This window comes from Vespa velutina, chromosome 17, assembly GCF_912470025.1.
Source record: "Vespa velutina chromosome 17, iVesVel2.1, whole genome shotgun sequence".
NCBI lineage: Eukaryota > Metazoa > Arthropoda > Insecta > Hymenoptera > Vespidae > Vespa > Vespa velutina.
In genome coordinates this window covers 3682631-3701948 of record NC_062204.1, presented here as the reverse complement: position 1 = coordinate 3701948, position 19318 = coordinate 3682631, and the positions used below count along the sequence as shown (strand labels likewise).

Genomic DNA, 19318 nt, shown 5'->3' with positions numbered 1-19318 from the left:
AGAGAAATTTCATCGACAAGAAGAAAAAAATAATATTACATATTAAGTCCTTCCTTTATCCATTTATAGATACAAGGCGATCCGATATATCATCATTTAATAATTTCACTAAGGATTATTTTGGAAATAAAAGAGGGCTGACATTAGGATTTAATCGAAACGTTATCAATATGGAATTAGTGTTGTATATTTTACAAAGTAAATAGAATATAAACAATCTAAAGTCATCTAAAACACAATAGTACGAATTTCGTGGTAAATCATTTCATGTGTCATAAAGTAGACGATATATCAACAGGGCGAGTTCTCTCTCTCTCTCTCCCCCTCTCTTTCTCTCTCTCTCTCTCTCTCTCTTTTTCTTTCTCTCTTTCTAAAATTTTTTCTCTCTCTCTCTCTCTCTCTCTCACTCTCTCTCTCTCTTTCTCTCTTTTTCGGCTCGCGTCACTAATTCGAGAGTCGAAATAACGAGTACGACTGAAAAACGATCGATCACATTGTCGAGTGAACGATTTCACTTATTAGATGCGCTTTTCGCAAACTGATTCGAGATGACAACACATATAGATATCCGAAGGCTTTTGCGTCATTATTTTTCTTGAATGAACTTCTTTTCTTTTTGTTACAACGCCGGGTCCGCCGATGGGTAATCATTGACGGCGAGTAAATTATTTCGAACGTCGTAGTTTTTATTCATTTATTTATTTATTTATTTCTTTATTTATTTATTTATTTATTTATTTTTATTTTTTTATTTTTTTATTTTTTTTATTTTTTTTACTTTTTTTTTATTATTTTTTTCTTTAATCGTTGCTTGGAGTTTAGATTTGAGCGTATCATTCGTAAAATTTACATCCTTTGCACGACACGTCGAGAGTAAGAAAAATGAGAAATCGACAATCGCATGTTACTTCTTTCTCTTTTTTTTTTTATTTCTCTCTCTCTCTCTCTCTCTCTCTCTCTTTCTCTTTGGTATTTTATTATTTTTTTTTTTTGGTTTCCTTTTCTTTGTCTCCTTTCGTAGGATACCTTCGTACGACACTGTGCTCCGTTGTACATACATACATAATATGAACGAATTTCATCTCTAAGGAGAATTTATTTCGGTGTCTCTCTGTCGAATCTCTAATTGGAAGACGAACACGTAATACACGGAATAAAAGTTTGCTCGTTGCTCATTTTTCGAATAACATATACGTCGTGGGTGTAGAAAAATCCCAAGGAAGGAACTTAACGCGTCCGAATTAACGCGCGTCGAGTTTGCGGACTCGTTGAATGTCTCTCGAGGAACATCGAAGACGGAGACATATATGTATACATATGAATATATATATATATATATATATATATATATATATATATATGTATGTATGCATGCATGTATGTATGTATGTATGTTTGTATATATATATATATGTATATGTATATATACATATGTATGTATACAATATACTCTTGAGAGAGCTGTTGTCTTTTTGGCACGAATATTGTGAGTCTCGTCTCGATAAACAGTATTATCGTCATGGCGACGTGAAAATAAAAAAATGGCAGTTTAGAGAACACGTGGTATTATCGTCACGATGACGTGAAAAAAAAAAAAAGAAAAAAAAAAGAAATGGCAGTTTAGAGAACACATGGTTGAACTTGCGAGCTTATTTCAGGATTACAATTGATGCACGTTCCATGCGCCAGCTGTTGAAGGAACGCGAGGCAAGACGAAGAGAGCGAAGGAAGATAATTTTAATTAACGAACGTCCAGATTAATTAACAACAGACGGACCCTAGCTCACATCGATATAATTAATCTTAAGGGTGCGAAGAAAGGGTAAAGGGAATATGGTAGGTAAGTAGGTAGGTAGGTAATTAGGCTAGGTTGGTTGATTGGGGTTCGTTGACAGGTAAGTCGGCCGGTCGGTCAATTAGTTTGCCTGATTTTAGGTGTCTCTTTGTTTTTGCGCGCGCGCTCGAACGTATATACGTCAGGTTTACATTTATTTACACCGCGATTACGAAGTCACGGACATTTCGTTGGCTACAGTGACCACGGTCAAGGTCGCACTCTGCTTCGCTTAACTCAAACGCGTCGGAGAAGCCCGAGGGTGGGTCCAACTTGGGGACGAACAAGTTTCCTGATCCGTCACGCTCCTGGTCCCGATTGGTACAGGAATTGCTCGACTGGTGCTTGGAATTGCCAATCCCGGTGATTGGCCCGAAGTTGGTACGGGTCTCCTCGCTGGGATGACGCGCCAACCGTAACATCCTGTTCCGAATGATAATGTCTTTTAGTTATCAAACGAATCTTAGTATTATCACGAAGAAAATATCTTTTAAAGAATTATTTGATCCTTCAACTTACTTGGGTCTTCCCCTTCCAGGAAACGATTTTCTCTCAAGAATCGGTGAGGGTTCTGTAGACGTGCTAGATTCTGGTCCATGGTACAGGAAGTCTAGAACAGGAGATATAAAATTTCTTTTGAAACCTGTTAAACATATGCACCAGATAAATCATTTGATAAAACTGATTCTTTACGCACGTGGCGCACCTTACATATAACAAGGGACAAAGGCAAAGGCAAGTGGGTGCTGTGGTGCGTACAAATCGTAAGTCCAGCGGTATTTTAACTTAACAAGTAGGACGATCGACCTGGTTGAATCATATGTGAGGATAGCACAAAAGATCAGAAAAAAAGAGAGAGAGATAGAGAGAGAAAGAGAGTGAGAGAGAGAGAGAGAGAGAGAGAGAGATCAATAGAATCGAATCCAAGAGAATGAGAGAAAGAGAGAAACAAAAAGGGAAAGTAAAAAAAGAAAAGAGAGAAGAAAAATAGAGAAAAAGAGAGGTAGAAAACAATGATAAACTGCATACTGTGGACACGCGAATCGGCGGCAGACGCCGAATGGTGCGAATCGACGAGATGATTGGAAGACTCGGTTCGGCTGCTGGTCCCGACTTCCGTGTCGCTGTCCGAGCCCAGGGTGTCGTATTCCTCCGACTCGGACTTGCCCTGACTGACCTTGTGCGTTTTGTGCAACGGTGCAGAGGACGAACGGCCTCCGCGTACCTTAGTGTACCGGTTGCAATCCGACTGCAATCAGACGGAATTGTGGTTCGATGAATGGCACTTCGCACGAGGAGAACGAGGACACGCTACACCGATGTCCTATACATACGTCCATCGTCTTTCTCTATCTTAGTAGTATATTACGACGAGCTACCCTTCTCCTTTAAGAGCATACAACGATAGTTTCTCTTCACGTTTCATCCTGTACCCAAAAGTTCCCCGTTGATTTGTGTCGAGTGGATTGAATGATCTCTAGATCAGGGCCACTCTAATTCGATTTCAACGAACTTTGCCAACATCTTAGGAGTTCACAGCTCGAAACTCTCGAGGTACGCCATCGATAAAGAGATAGAGAGACAGAGATAAAGAGAGAAAGATCGTTTGTGTGCGTTACTCTCTGATATTGATTTTAATTTCGAGCGCCAGAAGAATGAGAAAAATCGAGAGGGAAAGACAAAGTGAAAAAAAGAGAGAGAGAGAGAGAAAGAGAGAGAGAGAGAGAGAGAGAGAGAGAGAAAAAGAGAAAGAGATAAAGAGAGAAAGACCTAGGCTACTCTCGATGTGCAATCGAGATTATCGTCCAAGGTATGTTAAAAAAGAAAGAGAAGTGGCTATGATCCCCCGAGTGGCGCTGATCTAGATTCTTACGAGTCTCCTTTGTTATTTTTCAACGTTGTTCAAAGAATGAAAGATGCTTTTAAGGATCGTAAGATGGCGGAATCGGAGAGCTGTCGATGTGAGTGTCGGTGTTGCATTTCCTCGGACAGACTAATCAGAGCTGCGAAAACGAAGCAAGGTGGGACCAGCAGTCGCAACGATCGTTGGGCTATTTTTACTTCTTTGCTCGTGAACCTCTAGTCTACCGTTCACGCAATTTATTACGGAACTTAGGAGATAGAGGTAGAGAGCTTCAGCCTGTTTATCCTGATGGATACCGCAAGAAAAGAATGTGACAGAAAGAAAGAAAGAAAAAGAAAGAGAGAGAGAGAGAGAGAGAGAGAGAGAGAGAGAGAGAAAAAGGAAGAAAGAATGAAAGAAAGAAAGAACGAAAGAAAGAAAGAAAGAAAGAAAGAAAGAAAGAAAGAAAGAAAGTAAGATAGAAAGAAAGATAGCGAGAAAGAAGGAAAGAAAGAAAGAAAGGAAAGAAAAAAAGAATGAAAGAAAGAAAGAAAGAAAGAAAGAAAGAAAATAAAGGTTTACGAGGCCAGACTCTGTTGGTGGAAGCCGTAGTGCCGCATGCTGAAGCAATATTTTTTCCGCAGCGTTTTTCTAGCGCAAAAATCTGACAATTGGAGAACGAACGATCGGATCGATCGTCCGATCAGCGAAAGTAAAAAGAAAGGAAAAATAAGAAGAGCACCGTCCATGTATTCGTACGCATCGATTTTTGTAATTGTCGTACATGCAGTGTGCAATGTGTGTATCGCGGGTGTCGTACGACGATGCTTCGGTATGAGGATGCATGATGATGGTTAACGAATGAAAAGCGACGAGAGGATGAAAGGTGGAATCAATGAGCCGGACGATACCTCTCTTAATTGTAGAGTATCGGCAGTAGACAGCCGAGGATCATGATAAACGAAAGTCTGAAGTGGTGCTGCTGAATTGCAACGGCTGTCACCTCCTGCGGGAACACTTTCCTCCAATTGGAATGTGGCATACGGATAAATGTCCTCCGAATATTCTACAAATCATTAAAATTTCGATCAAATTGATGGAAAAAAAAAATATATATATATATATATATATATGTATATATATTACATATAACTTCAGTTGCATCGTCTTAACTCACCTGGAATTTTTTCTAAGGTGGCCATTTCACGTATCGGAGAACGCAGAGGTTTTCTGACGGTGGCATAATATTGTTCTCGTTGTTCCATATTTTGTTTATTGTCTAATGCCGCAGCAGTTTGAGCATCGTGTAAGCTACCCATATCACCCATGAAAGAACCTACGATCGATACTGAAAATTAAACGATTCGCTTGCCCTCGTAATCGTTATTACGTTCTGGGAACGTGGTATACTTACGTTTTCGAAAACAGTAAAATACAGCACCTGCTGCAGCGATAACGGCCAAAGAACTCAGTATCAGTGGAACGATCAATTTTAGGTCCGAGTATACCGGCGTATGCTGTGGTATAAAATGATCGATCTCGATCGTTGCTATCGTTGAGCTAACGTGAAGTTGTAAGGTCGTCACTTTGTATTCGACGACCGAGGAACCGGCATTGTTGTGTGCTCGTATACGTATGTCATAGGTAGTACCAGGCTGTAACTCGCTCAAAGTATAAGTCTTCTGTACCTAAAAGAGAAAATGAAAAGATTAAGGAGAATCCAAGCGAGATAAGAAGGATGAACCGATGAAAATGAATGGTACCTCGATGTTGCTGGAAACTAAAGTCCAAATATCCTCTCCGTTCTTTCGAAACTCTAATTCGAAGTATGTTATAGGACAGCCACCGTCGTTCCAGGTACTAAGATGAAGCGTGATCCAGGATACGTTGACGGTGATAAATTTATCAGCGCTACCAGGCGAATCTTCTGGCTTTGAACCTTCCGTTCTGGCTTTGACAATTTCGCTAGGCGAGCCCATACCAATTCGATTGTACGCCGTCAGATACATCTGATAATCATTGCCACACCAAAGACGAGACAGTACGAAGCTGCTCATCTTATGAGATACTTTGACCTCTTCCCATTCGCCGGATTCTCGTTTATAGTGGAGGATGTAGCCTCTTATCGGAGCACCGCCATCGTCGCCGTTCTTCCACTGAACGTTTATCGAATTACTCGTCGCGCTGGTGGCGTGTAAAAGTGGTGCTGCCGGTGGAACTGGAAAAAAAAAAGGATAGAGAGAGAGAGAGAGAGAGAGACAGAGAGAGAGAAGAAGAGGGAGAATGAATGGGGGAAAAGGAAAAGGAAAAAAGAAAAGGAAAAGAAAAGAACGGAGACGACGAGAAACGCATAGAGACCTTAAATGACGCGAATCCGATCCAATTTTTATGACGCGAGTAGTAAGGGTTTCTCTAGATAAAACTCGATTTTCTAAACGAAGGAAGACTCGAAAAAAAGCACTTCTAATGGTCTACCTTCGAGGCAAAAGTTCATTTTAATTTTCTTTACCGAGATCTAATTTATTAACTTGCTCGAGTAGAAGATGTTAAAGGACTTGGCACGTGACCAACCCTTGATAAAGTTGTTAAACGAACGATAATGAGGCTAACACAAAAGAAAATTCATTCAATGTTAATGGAAGTATACCTTGTACGGTCAAACGATGAGTTATTTGATCGGAACCGTGACGATTTTCAACGAAACAAGTGTAATTCCCACTGTCCTCTCTGTGTAGCTCTGTAATCTGTAAGGAACCGTCTGGCAACATGGATATTCTCGCGGATGATTTCACCATTTGACCCCATTGTTTCCAGATCACCGAAGGTTCCGGTTTGCCAACGCTCTGACAAGATAAAGTGACGTCTTGTTTCCAAGGAACGATGAGGACCACACCAAACGAATAAATTGCAGCTCGAACTATGAAAGTTCAACGCATCCTTGTTAATCCAATTTTTCATATATATCTCATAATACATTAATCGTAAAATTAATCCTATCGGTAAAAAAATGAAACGACAAAATCAAATATTCACCTTCGCTCGATGGCGAGACAGTAATCAATGGAGTCTTTGGTCCCTCACCAACCGACGTGATAGCAGCTATACTGAACTCATACTGATTCCTTTTATGCAAATTCTCAGCTTGGTAACTAGTTTGATGGGGTGAGATGGCTCGTCTAAACCACTTGCTGTCAGCGCCAACGCTACGGATATGAACGTTGTACGAAGTGATATTGCCGTTGCTTCTTAGTGGTGGTAACCAAGAGACGATGATGGATGTGGCTGAACTAGCAACGGCCTTGACACCGGCTGGGACTTCGGGAAAGTCTTCTTCGGTGACACAGTAAAGTGGTGCCGAGGCAACTCCATCGCCAGCTCTTGTAAAGGCCAACGCTTGTACCGAATAATTCGTATATTTTTCGAGGCTATGTATCACCACAGTTAAAGCAGTGGTGATCTTCATTTCGGACTTGCTAGATTCCGTTAGAGAGTCCATGTTCTCCCACATCACTTTGTAACCCTTCAGAATGCCATTCAAACTGGAATCCGGCGGTGGATCCCATGAGAGTTGCAACGATTGCGAGGACAATGCCGTACATCTTACGTCCTGAGGTGGATTACTTGGTACTGTAAAAAAAATAATAAATCCTATTCCTCTTTTTAAACGATCATAAAAACAAATCCGACATTAATTCTTACACGCTTTCTTTATAACGAATACGCGTAAAACTCTCAAAGTTTATTATTAAACCTTTATCGTTGTTACTGATATTCCTTTTAATTTTTTTCACTCTACGTTCTCTTTCCAGTTCAATTCTCTCTCTCTCTCTCTCTCTCTCTTTTTTTCTCTCTAGAGATAACCTTCAAAATGCTTAATGCACGCAAAGCACGGGATTGGCTTTTGCCAAGAGGTGGAATGTTTATCCGGCTTGGACGATGAAAGAACGGAAAGTACTCGAGAAATTTAAGCGGCGTATCGCATTCAATCTTGGTACGGATTAAAGAAAAGTTATTTGCAAGTGGATCACTCGATCTTTCTCTTTCTCTCGCTCTTTCTCTCTCTCTCTCTCTCTCTCTCTCTCTTTTACGTTTTATCTTTCTCCGACGCGGGCAGCCGACCGTTTCACCCACCGGTTTGAATTTATTATTTAGCCGAGCGTCGACAGTCAGTGGTTTGTATGCATTACGAAACTCGCGATAGGCTGCAAAGCGTGAGCATTATTCTTTTCTCATGAATCTTTGAGGCCTCTCGAAATCGTGATGAAAATAAGAGAGTCTAGACGAGAAAATTTATTTTCTCCAAACAATGAAGAATTTTACGCTAGACGAGAACCATATTAACAATAATAACAACAATAACAACAACAACAATAACAACAACAACAACAACAACAACAACAACAATACAACAATAATTATAATAATAATGATGATGATAATAATAACAAAAATATAATAATCATATCGTCGATTACAATAGTATTCCACGTTGAAATAATAAATATATTCAAATTATAAATAATATTCTATGGCTTACCATCCTCGAGAGTGGTAGCAACGATTTCTGGTGTTACTGGTCCTTGGCCGAGAGTATTGTAGGCTTGTACTACTACACTATATCGAGTGAACTTCTTTAAATTCATCAATTGATATTGACGACCTGGCAAAGAGGTCCTTGCCAAGCCTAATGCCACACTAGCTGTTGAAATTCTTCTTTCGACCGTTCTGTAAGTGTACTGTTCGGCTGCCAAACTAATTCGAAGAAGAAGCCTCATATATTTATCATAATAATTATTTTAAATATATAATGATATTAAGATGAATAGATTAAGATTAATAGATATGAACAAAAATAAATTTAATGTTTATAACATATGCAATATTTTGAAATTTCTATTTAATTATTCTTCATAGAGATATTAAAAGCTGTTAATAATAATAATAATAATAATAATAATAATAATAATAATAATAATAATAATAATAATAATAATAATAAGAATAATAATAAATGATGGATGACCTAGCTCGCTCGTATAATACTTGAAAATAATAAGAGTGAGTTGGTTCGCTTCGTGATTACCGGTGTTCCTTGTATCCAACGTGATAACCGAGAATTTCCCCATTCCATAAATCATGATCAGGTGGATCCCAGGTGACGTTAAACTCGGTCGAGCTGACGGGTTCCACCTTGAGGTTTCTCGGAGGACCTCCTGGCTTTTCCCCATCTGTCGTCGCGTCTAAAATCTGAAAAGCACCAGGGGGGCCTTCGGTAAGACACGGTAGGATTAACGACACGATAGGACGTGTCGTCCCCTGTCGTCCAATCATAATTAAAAGGACATCCACTTATGTCTATTTACTATATATAAATACTATACGGAAATATATATATATATATATATATATATATATATATATATATTTATATATGTAAAAACAGTGGTATGTTTATCAGCGTTTAAAAAAAAACAAGAAAAAGTATATTACAGTCTTGCGCTGTAGTTAGTAATTTGGTATGCTACTAGGATAACAGTATGTACCGATAGAAAAAAAAAATTGATTTATTTATAAATCTATCTGTTTTTTCTTTTTTTTGTTTAAATATTAACACCACCGATGTTAACATGCGGTGATACCTACGTCGCTAGCTTGACTTCTACCGAGTTCATTCTCTGCGTAAACGCGAAATTGATAAGTGACGGCTGGTCGAAGACCGCTCACATGACCATAAGCTCTGGATCCTGATACGGTTGTATGAAAGGTGTGATCGTGCCAGACTTCTAAAAAAAGAAGAGAAAAATCGATCGTTCGAGGAACGCGAAATCTCGATCGAGATGGTATATACTCGAATGAAAAGAGCTTTATACTCGCCGGAGTCCGTCTTGTACTCGATAATGTATTGTGTAATCGGGCTGTTGCCATCTTGGCTGGTTGTCCATCCAATTTTGATGTAACGGCTTCCTTTCTCGATCACATGGAGATTCCGAGGGAAATCCGGTGGTTCTGTATGCGTTTAACGCGAAAATAAATTATAATAAATAATAAAAGAGACATAACATATCATACATTTGCATTTTCAATATTTAATATAAAAGGATTAGGATTCTTTAATAAAATAAATGATCTATTCTTCTTTAATCAACGTGTAGAACGCGTATATATATATATATGTACGTACAATTTAATTAAATGGAGAGCTTTTATAAATTAACAATAAGCTAATAACAATTGCAATATCATCATAAAGATGTTGGTTGTATTCATAGATAATAATAGTTTCGAGATAATAATCGAAATGATTATTTGATTTATTTTATCTTTTGTTTTGAAATCTAGTTTTCTTTTTCTTTTTTTTTTGTATTATATTATATCAAAATCATGTAAAAGTATTATCTTATTAAATTCTCATGTTATTTTACTTTTCTCATTATCCATAGAAAACGATAGATTTGTCGATAGATCGTTCTTCGAGATGACAAGTTAATTTAACTACGGATATTGCTAGAAGCTTCAACTTGCATTTAATAAAGTTTTCTGAGGATAGTTCTATTTTTACGTTTTCTTTTCTCTTTTTATTTTTTCTTTTCTTTTTTATCAATGGTTGCTTCGTTTTATATAAATAAAAAATAAAAAAGATATTCTTTATTTCGTCGTTATTATTAAAGCTTGAGAAACGAATGTATGTATGTATTTACATACATATACTCGTAAAATGTCCTTATGAAAAGAAATATCTTATGCTAAATTAATTAGATTTTTTTTTTTAACAAGTTAGTATCTCCTTTGTTCTCGATATGAAAACGATGCATATCTATTATTTGCACGTTCGCTGCAAATTAACGATCTCTCTGTGGACCGGCCATAAACGTTACGATCGATCATATATTCGCATATACGGACACACACACACACACACACATACATGCTTGCACTTTGTATAATAATTAAAAATGTCACTGAAGGCAACGTTAATCGATTCATGAATTCACAAATATTCGTTTGGAAGATAATTATTATTGAGAAAAGTGACACATACGGGAGGATTGACTTTCAAATAACGTATATAGGGTGTTCTCTTCGAATTTGATATAACTAATAATAATAATAATAATAATAATAATAATAATAATAATAATAAACGATGGTACGAGAAAATAAAGATTTACAATCTAAATAAATTTTATTTATTTACTTTCTTTTTTTTTTTTCACTAGAATCACTACGATTTTTAATACGATTAATAATTGTCGAAGAAATGTATTCAATTAATAGTAAAAAAAAAAAAATAGTATTCTTTTCTTTATGACTATACTCTATTATGATTTTAGGGATACACGATATAGAATAATATAAGCTCACCTTGTATATAAAGATGAATGGTAGTTTCATCTCGGCCATAAGCATTGGTAGCAATGCAAAAATATCTACCGCTGTCTTCTCTGCTGGTGCTTGCGAAACCAAGCACACTGATAAGACCATCAGTGGTGTTCTCTTCCTTGAGGGTATAGCGATAGTCGGAAAGAGTTGGTTCTATTTGAAGGCCACCCTTTCGCCAGCTTATCTTTAAGGGATGATCGCCCTTGGCCTCGCAACGAAGCGACGCATTTGAACCAAGCCTCGCAGTTTGATTACGATGTTTTTCAACGAAGTGCGCAGGAACTATTTACGTACATTGAACAAATATTAATATTACTTATTCTTTTATATAAAATAATTTATTTATCACGTATAGAAATATATTATATTCATTTGACATAAACCAATACGAATACAAATTAGAGTAAGATTTTAACAATTGAATAAACGTTAAAATTTTTATTTCCATATTTGTAAATTGCAAAGTTAGATTAATTTTTTTTTTCTTTTTTCATTAATTATAAATACATATATATTAACCTTGACTTTCTTGTTTCTTCTTTTAATTTAATTATTTTCCTAATAACGAAATAAAAATTAATTAACTCCGCAAAATATTATTTTTCTATTGTTTGTTCGTTTCTTTGTTTGTTTTGTTCGTTTTTTTTTTTTTTCTTTTTTTTTTTTCTTTCGAATTATCGATATCATTATTATCAGAGGATTAATATCGGAAAAGAAAGAACTGATTAGAAAGAGTGATCGATAGCATTATTTATCGAAGTATCACTTATCTCACCATTGACAGTTAAGTAGACCACCTTGCTCAATCCAGCACCGATACCATTGAGTGCTTCGCACAAATAAAATCCCTCGTGATCCTCTTGTACTCGACCAAAGACGAGTGAACCATTTGAGTGTATTCGAAGATCTTGAGTGTGTTCGTGACTTGCGATGTCGTAATAATTGCCAGGTTTTTTCCCTGTTGCTCTACGCCAAGTAATAGCAGGCGGTGGAAATCCTTCGGCGTGACAATGGAGGACCAATCTTGACATTCCTTCTGACGCACGAACATCTTGAGGCTCCATTACCCAACGCGGTGGCACTGATTACGATTAAATAGATAAAGAGAATTATCGTTAATCGATTAGATCGATCTGACAATTGAAACGTGGAGCTTCTTCAAAAAGATTTCTTTGAAGAATTTTGCCCTATATTTTTTTTTTTTTCCTTCCTCCTTCATTTTTTCTTTTTATTTTCTTTCTTTCGACTTTTTCATTTTCTTTCTAAATGAAATACTTTTTGAAAAAACCTCACGTTTCCGGCGAAGCTTATCGGGTCGAGGCAAGAGCTAGAAATTCTCTTTGATCGGGCTTACAGCAATTTCCTACTTTAGCGCAAGAGAAACAAAACAAACGATAGAAAAAAGAGGAAATAATGAGAGAGAAAGAGAGAGAAAGAGAGAGAGAGAGAGAGAGACAGAGAGATAGTGAATTCTATCGATGTCGACGAGAAATTTAAACGTCGATCGATTAATATTTACGGTACCCTTTAGAACAATGTCTCTCACTCTCACGAAATAAAATTTCTTATGCGTTCGGGAGTTGGAAAAGAATGAGATGGGGAACAAGCCGAAATGAGAGAGGAAAGGGGAGAAAGAAAAAGGTATGTTTCAGTCGATGAGAAAATGTGGAAAACAGTGCACTCGTGACACGGGAGAAAGGCAGTTTAATCGATCGTACAATCTCTTTCTCTGTATATATATATATATACACGCATATATATATATATACGTATATGTATATTTCGTATATTACTTTGTTTTCTCTTTTTCTCTCTCGGGAAAAGGAAGATATCAGTGCTGTGCAAACACCAACGTTCGACGATGCGGTGATACAGTGCTGTGCACTTGCGTTTCAATATATAACAAAAAAAAAAAAAAAAAAAAAAAAAAAAAAAAAAAAAGAAACGACAAAGGAGAAGATGTCTATCGACATCTGCGTGAGAAGAAATTGATAAGATTAAACGAAATAGAACCGAACGAAATAGATGAATAAAGAAAAAGAAAAAGAAAAAAAAAAAAAAGAAAAAGAAAATCAGCATGTGAGTGCAAATATGTGCGTGTGCATCGCTCGAAATATTATGTGATATACCTACATACGTATCACACAATTTTGCTATATTATCATCGGCTTAAACATCGAAGATGAAAATTTACGAGTCGAAACGAAATCATTTTCTACGGCGAAGCCTAACTTTATGGCAATTTAAAGGGAATATAAAGGGCCGTGAAAGGGAAAAAAAGGGGATGAATATAGGTGGGATGAATGACGATAAGAGAGGATGGAATGGGATTTTGGTCTTTCATGCAATATCATCTCTTTTAATGCTTCTCTGAAGGACACCGCGATCTCGATGAATTCTCATCGAGGTTCTTGTCTAGAGTAGGATCGCGGTGACCTTTTGGGAGGGAAATATAACGATATAGATAAGGTAATGTGCGATTTTAGGATGTGCGAGGTGAGTGTGCGTGAATGTGTTCTATGTGTGTGCGAAATACACAAGTTACGGTGACCACCGACGGTGAAACGCTCTCTCATCTCTATATATACATATATATATACATATATATATATATATAAACGAATGTAAATATATATGTATACATATTATGCTGTGCTCAAGTGCTTTTGGTGCTTTTTGGCTGTTGCATGGCTGTTGTCGCTGCTGCTGCGGCTGTGGCTGCTGCTGCTGCTGCTGTTGCTACAATCGTACTATATAGATACGAGTTGTCTCGAAAGAAGAATTCTAGTACTATGTTTATCCGGATAAACGTACTATCGGTTCAACGGCAATGCCGTCGTACTAGCCGGTATCAAAATTCGTGTTCTGAATATTTACGAATATCCGGATAATAGAGAAACGGATATATCGTCTATCTATCTATGACCATCCCCTTATTCCCCCATCCTCCTTCCCTCCCTCCATCCATCCTCCCCGAGGCCTTTCAGCCTTCATCCTCAAAAAATAAAAGGCTTGGAAAAAAGTCACGTGGATTAGTATTCTCCCACGCAAGATTTATTTCCCATCGAAAAAGAATTCTTCTCCTGGTCGAGAGTAAACAATTTTGTTATTCTGCAAATGTTTTTAGGGCGAATAAATCTTCCCTTTCTTTTTTTATAATATCCTGATCTACATATCCCTGGACGATGCAAAGCCAACGAATCTATTTTTAAGATAATATTAGATTGATTCATAAAAATGTATGGATATGTGTTTCGCATTAGTTTTATTTTCTTTTATTTTTCTTCTTTGCGCATGATACTTTTATTTATGAATCAAGCCAATAAAAACGTTGATTTTTTTGCAGCCCTAGCTAGCGTGAACAATGATAATAATAATAATAATAATAATAATAATAATAATAATAATAATAATAATAATAATAATAATAATAATAATAATAATGATAATAATAATAATAATAAAAATAAAAAAAGATCATGCTATATCAATATGGTACTGCGGTTAGCTGCTGCTGCTGCTGCTGCTGCTGCTGCTGCTGCTGCTGCTACTGCTGGTGGTGGTGGTGCTGATTGCTGAGGCTGCAAAAAGTGGTGAAATCTATCGACTAAAATACAAGTGATACACGAAGACAGGAAGAAGTGCGCTGCTCTCTGCCAAGTGATGTGCAAGAATTAATCCAACGATTATTAAAAGAAATGAAAAACTGAAGAATAGTGCCAATTGGTGAACGTTAATTAATTAATTAATTAATTAATCAATCAATCAAGAAGAAGAAGAAGAAGAAGAAGAAGAAGAAGAAGAAGAAGATAGCCGAGTGCGAAATCGAAATGTGCGTATTATAATACATATCAATCCAAGTGCTAATTTATTCTGCCTCGGGGTGAAGAAGAAACATGGCGGCTATTTATTTTTTTTTCTGTTTTCTTTTTTGGTGCATATATATATATATATATATATTTTATTTTTTTCAATTAAAATTTTTTTTGTTCTTTCGTCTCGGCTACTTTACCACGAACGACCAATTCGGCCGTCCAGACGACCTCGGCGACCGAATTGCGAGCCAGGCAAGTATAGTTTCCTGTGTGTTCTGCGGTGACGCGGTCGATAACTATGGAACTGGAATGGACGTCAATGCTGGTTACACGCAGCCCCGCGGGTGTCTGTGAGTGTCTGGGAGCCGTTATCCCGGTATTCCCGAAAGCAGCTGTACCTGAACTGCCAATCGGTTCGCCGTCCTTCGACCAGATGATCGTGAACGGCGGATCGCCTTTCTCGATCATGCAGGTCACCTGTGCTCGTACACCCTCCGAGAGATCCTTGTTAAAGCTAAATGGAGCTATCGTGGGTGGAACTGCACAGAAAAAAAAAGAGACAGCCTGGTGATGGGCTCGTTTTTTTTTTCCTTGTCTTTCTTGTTTTATTTTTTTTTAGGTTTTTTTTTTATTTTTCACTTTTTTTTTTTTTAATTTCTTTTTTATCTCTCCTTTTCTTCTCTCTTTCATTCCCGGATCATGAGAGTCTCGTCTCTCAGAGCTTCATAATTTCAATCTCGAATATCTTCTTCGTCGTTGACCATCGAGAAATTTCATATGCACTTTTGATCCATCGCATTCCAATCGTTGGACGATCCTGTTGTTCGTGGTAATACTTAATAATTCGTATTATTTCATTTATCCTTCAATTATTTCACGTGTTCCTTCTGTGCCATACTGGACGTTGATCTTGGATAAAATTGTGGAACGAAAAAGTGGCAGTGTCAAAAGTCGTTCACTTAGGAACATTGTTCCAGAGAATGCATCTCTCTCTTTCTATCTTTCTCTCTTTCTCTCTGTCTTCTCTCTATCTTCTGTTCTAAAGTTACAGAGAAAGAGTGATTGTGTGCGTGTGTATATGTGTGTGTGAGAGAGAGAGACAGAGAGACAGAGAGAGAGAGAAAGAGAAAGAGAGAGAGAGAGAGAGAGAGAGGAATCCTTCGTGTTTCCGCTCGTCTACCTCAGTTACTCGTTGCAGTAACTTTCACCGAGGAAAACTTTATTTCACCTATGATATTCGGCGACGCCGCCAGCCAAATTTGTCGTCGGTGACATGTGTAGGATGTGTCGGACGTGTAAAAGGGAGCATGAGAGGAGAACTTATGGAATGGATTGTCAAATACTTTCTTCCTTTCAACCTTCCTAAACGTTCAAGTATTCACACTCATATAATAACGTAGATATTTCTACATTCTATATCAATGTTTATAAGTTTTGGGCAATGTTGAAGATCAATAATGATCTTTCTCATACGATCAATTATTATTTTTATATAAAGTGACAGATTAAACTTTTCGGAGTATCGAGTAGAATGTTTTTTATCTAAATAAAAGTACGTCTAATCGATGGATGAAAAAGAGATATTATTAATTTTCTTCTTTTTCTTTTTTTTTTTTTCTTCTGAATTTATAGACAGAAGTATTATTAATGAATGAAAAATATTACGATGAATATCATTGCATTCTTTTTTAATTTATCGGTATATAGAAAATAATTACTTTTCGTTATAATAATTTTCTTTGTTGCAAATAGATTCGTATTAAAAATAAAAAAAAGTCTAATTTTTCGTAGAAATTTTCATTTTATTTTTGTTCGAAAGTATCCATCGATAATAGAACGATACGTCGTTGAAACGATAATTTTCTATGATCAGACATGCGACTGTGACTTTTCGACGAAGTCAAAGTTAACCCGAGGGTACTAGAAAGGCCGAATGTAACGTCGTAGATGGACGATAATAACTTGCCTCGTTGGTTCACGCGAGGGATATAATACTAAGCTCGAGATGACTCCTACCCGGGGGGTATTAGAACAGAACGTGGCAGTTGTTTGAGAATAATTGAGAAACTGTAGGAGGGAAGAAGATGGAGCAATGTTACGTGAGTAATACTCAAAGAGATCCGTAGTCTACCTACATGTTGGCAATACAAGATGAGACATGAGAAACGGAACACTCAAGAGAACACATACCTTCCTTCAATTTTGAGTGTATACAGTCGCTCACAAAAATATTTAAACATTTTATGAAATATTGACCAAACTCATTTATGGATCGAGCGAAGTGCATTGAAAATTTTGCCTGCATAAAATATGCAAAGGAATGGGATTTGTTCTTTTCTTTCAGATTTTTTTTTCTTTTTTTTTCTTTTTTATTCCTTTTCCTTTTTTCTTTCTTCGCCGAGAGCTTTTATAAAAATATCTGTTTTATCTTTTCAAGATCGCTCACGGTATCTCCGCTTTTATATTATTTTATTCTTCTTTAAAACCCATTCAAATGCGTTGTCGCATCGCAATGTGAAACCTGTCAAAAACAGCTGATTATCGATATGGCTGACAACGAATGAATTAAAAAATGTTCAAATTGTAACGAACCAAAGGGAATTAATAAATCAATTCGAAGAAATATTGTATTATATGCCATGGACGACGTTCCCTTTTCATTTCATTTTTCAATGAAATGAAAAACAAATTTCTCTTGTGACTCTTATCCTTTATAATGTATAATAACCATAAGTATTATATTCAGCAAGGACTTAAACTTCGTTAACCCGTAGAAGAACGACAAAAAAAATATATATATATATCTTCTATTGTTTTACGAACCACAATGTGGAATCAGTTTAGTTACGTAGTTTCAGCCCAGGCAAATAATAAGCGCGATGCAACGCGATTAGAACGTTCAGGACAAAACGATTAACGACGAGAAATGCTTGTACAGCATCGTCGTCGTGTTCTAGAGAAGACGTTGTCTATTCTCGAAGGAGAGTATATACACCAAGTTGCCGTTCTATTGTCTCTTTGCAGTCAAGCTTTCAAGACTTGGAGCAACGTTTACGTCGTTACAATGAAATACGTTGCATCTTCTTGATCTTACAATTAGACAAGCATTGAATTGATTCATACATTTTATCATAATAAACGGAATTCCTTATTTATAAATTTATTAATTGTATTTATTTCTATTCTGAATCAATTCAATAAATAAATAAATAAATAAATGATATTCTTGTCTATTAAAAAAATTACAAAAAAAGAAAAAAGAAAATAGAAAAGAAAAAAAGAAAAAGAGAAAAAAAAGGAGATATTAAAATACAAAGAGATCGTTAAAACATACGACCAACCTTTAACTATCATTGTACCTTTGAAGGTATGCCTTGAAAATATATTTCCCTGTCGGTCCGTTCGTTGGACACGTCGCAAAGCACACAAGCGCGATATTCTCGTTTTATTTTATTCCTTTTCCCTTTTTTTTTTCCCTTTTGTTTTTTGGAAGGGGCGGTGGCGAGAGGGTAGAGAGAGAGGGAGAGAGAGAGAGAGAGAGAGAGGGAAGGAGGGAATAGTAGATGAACGAGCTCGCAGACGAAACGTACTACATATACATATGTAAAAAGTACCGATGTATAATCGTGGGATAGAAATCACAGAGGGTTGCTGCCTGTTTTGGCTCCCTTGTCGGCGCAACACGTGACGTGGAAATCACCCTTAAGCCATTCGTTCGTTCATATTACATATGTACATACGAATATACATTTATGTATGTATGTATGTATGTATGTATGTATGTATGTATGTATGTATGTATGTATCTATATATATATGTACGCATGTATGTTCGTTTGCTCATCGGACAAAGTTTTGTTCGTTCAGTTCACACTGATTTGTTCTCGTCTGCGAAGAGAGGATTTTAATGCTTGCGAGAGGGTTGCAAATACGCGGAGAAAAGGAGAGATTACGCGTACGTCACGAAGTAAGGGGTTGACGTAAGAGGGGTGGTTTAGAGGTGGTTAAAAGAAAAAAACTTCTACTATGCCTGAGGATGAACCATGTCAACGATTGATCTTCAAGGGAAAGATAAATTAATAGCAAACGTCTAGCAAACGTTACTTTCTTTTACGAATCTCCCATCACCTCCATCCCCTATATTTTCTTTTTCAATATATACTGAACGAAACAAAACATAACAAAACAAAACAAAGAAAAAAAGGAAAAGAAAGAAAAAAATAAAACCTCAGGATATTATATCTAATTCATATTTTTTTTTTTTTTATAAAAATGCATTTAATGGAAATATCGAGGAAACATTTAAAAGGATATATTGTATCTCGACGTATCAATGTAATATAAATTAATAGTAATCGAATAGAAAATTTTTGTTAAAAAAAAAAAAAAAAAAAAAAAAAAAAAAAAAAAAAAAAAAAAAAAAAAAAAAAAAAAAAGAAAAAAACT

The 19318-nt window shown here is 36.4% G+C and overlaps 1 protein-coding gene across 14 annotated transcripts in view; it reads right to left on the bottom strand.

The window, feature by feature from the left end:
• Positions 1-165: 165 nt before the first annotated feature.
• LOC124955107 (Down syndrome cell adhesion molecule-like protein Dscam2) overlaps positions 166-19318 on the bottom strand; it is a 201574-nt gene continuing 182421 nt past the window's right edge. For 10 of the 14 annotated variants that reach the window (XM_047509007.1, XM_047509008.1, XM_047509015.1 and 7 more), the window contains 16 exons: positions 15070-15411; positions 11833-12138; positions 11040-11339; positions 9552-9683; positions 9321-9460; positions 8761-8924; positions 8215-8429; positions 6711-7304; positions 6325-6594; positions 5441-5895; positions 5092-5365; positions 4855-5025; positions 4589-4743; positions 2864-3083; positions 2354-2444; positions 166-2257 (listed from right to left, as the gene is read on the bottom strand). In XM_047509007.1, coding sequence (XP_047364963.1) covers positions 1993-2257; positions 2354-2444; positions 2864-3083; positions 4589-4743; positions 4855-5025; positions 5092-5365; positions 5441-5895; positions 6325-6594; positions 6711-7304; positions 8215-8429; positions 8761-8924; positions 9321-9460; positions 9552-9683; positions 11040-11339; positions 11833-12138; positions 15070-15411 — 4094 coding nt within the window. In that variant the 3' untranslated portion in view covers positions 166-1992. Of the gene's footprint in view, positions 2258-2353; positions 2445-2546; positions 2642-2863; positions 3084-4588; positions 4744-4854; positions 5026-5091; positions 5366-5440; positions 5896-6324; positions 6595-6710; positions 7305-8214; positions 8430-8760; positions 8925-9320; positions 9461-9551; positions 9684-11039; positions 11340-11832; positions 12139-15069; positions 15412-19318 lie in introns of those variants that run through there. The other 4 variants (XM_047509014.1, XM_047509019.1, XM_047509020.1 and 1 more) reach the window with 4 other exon arrangements.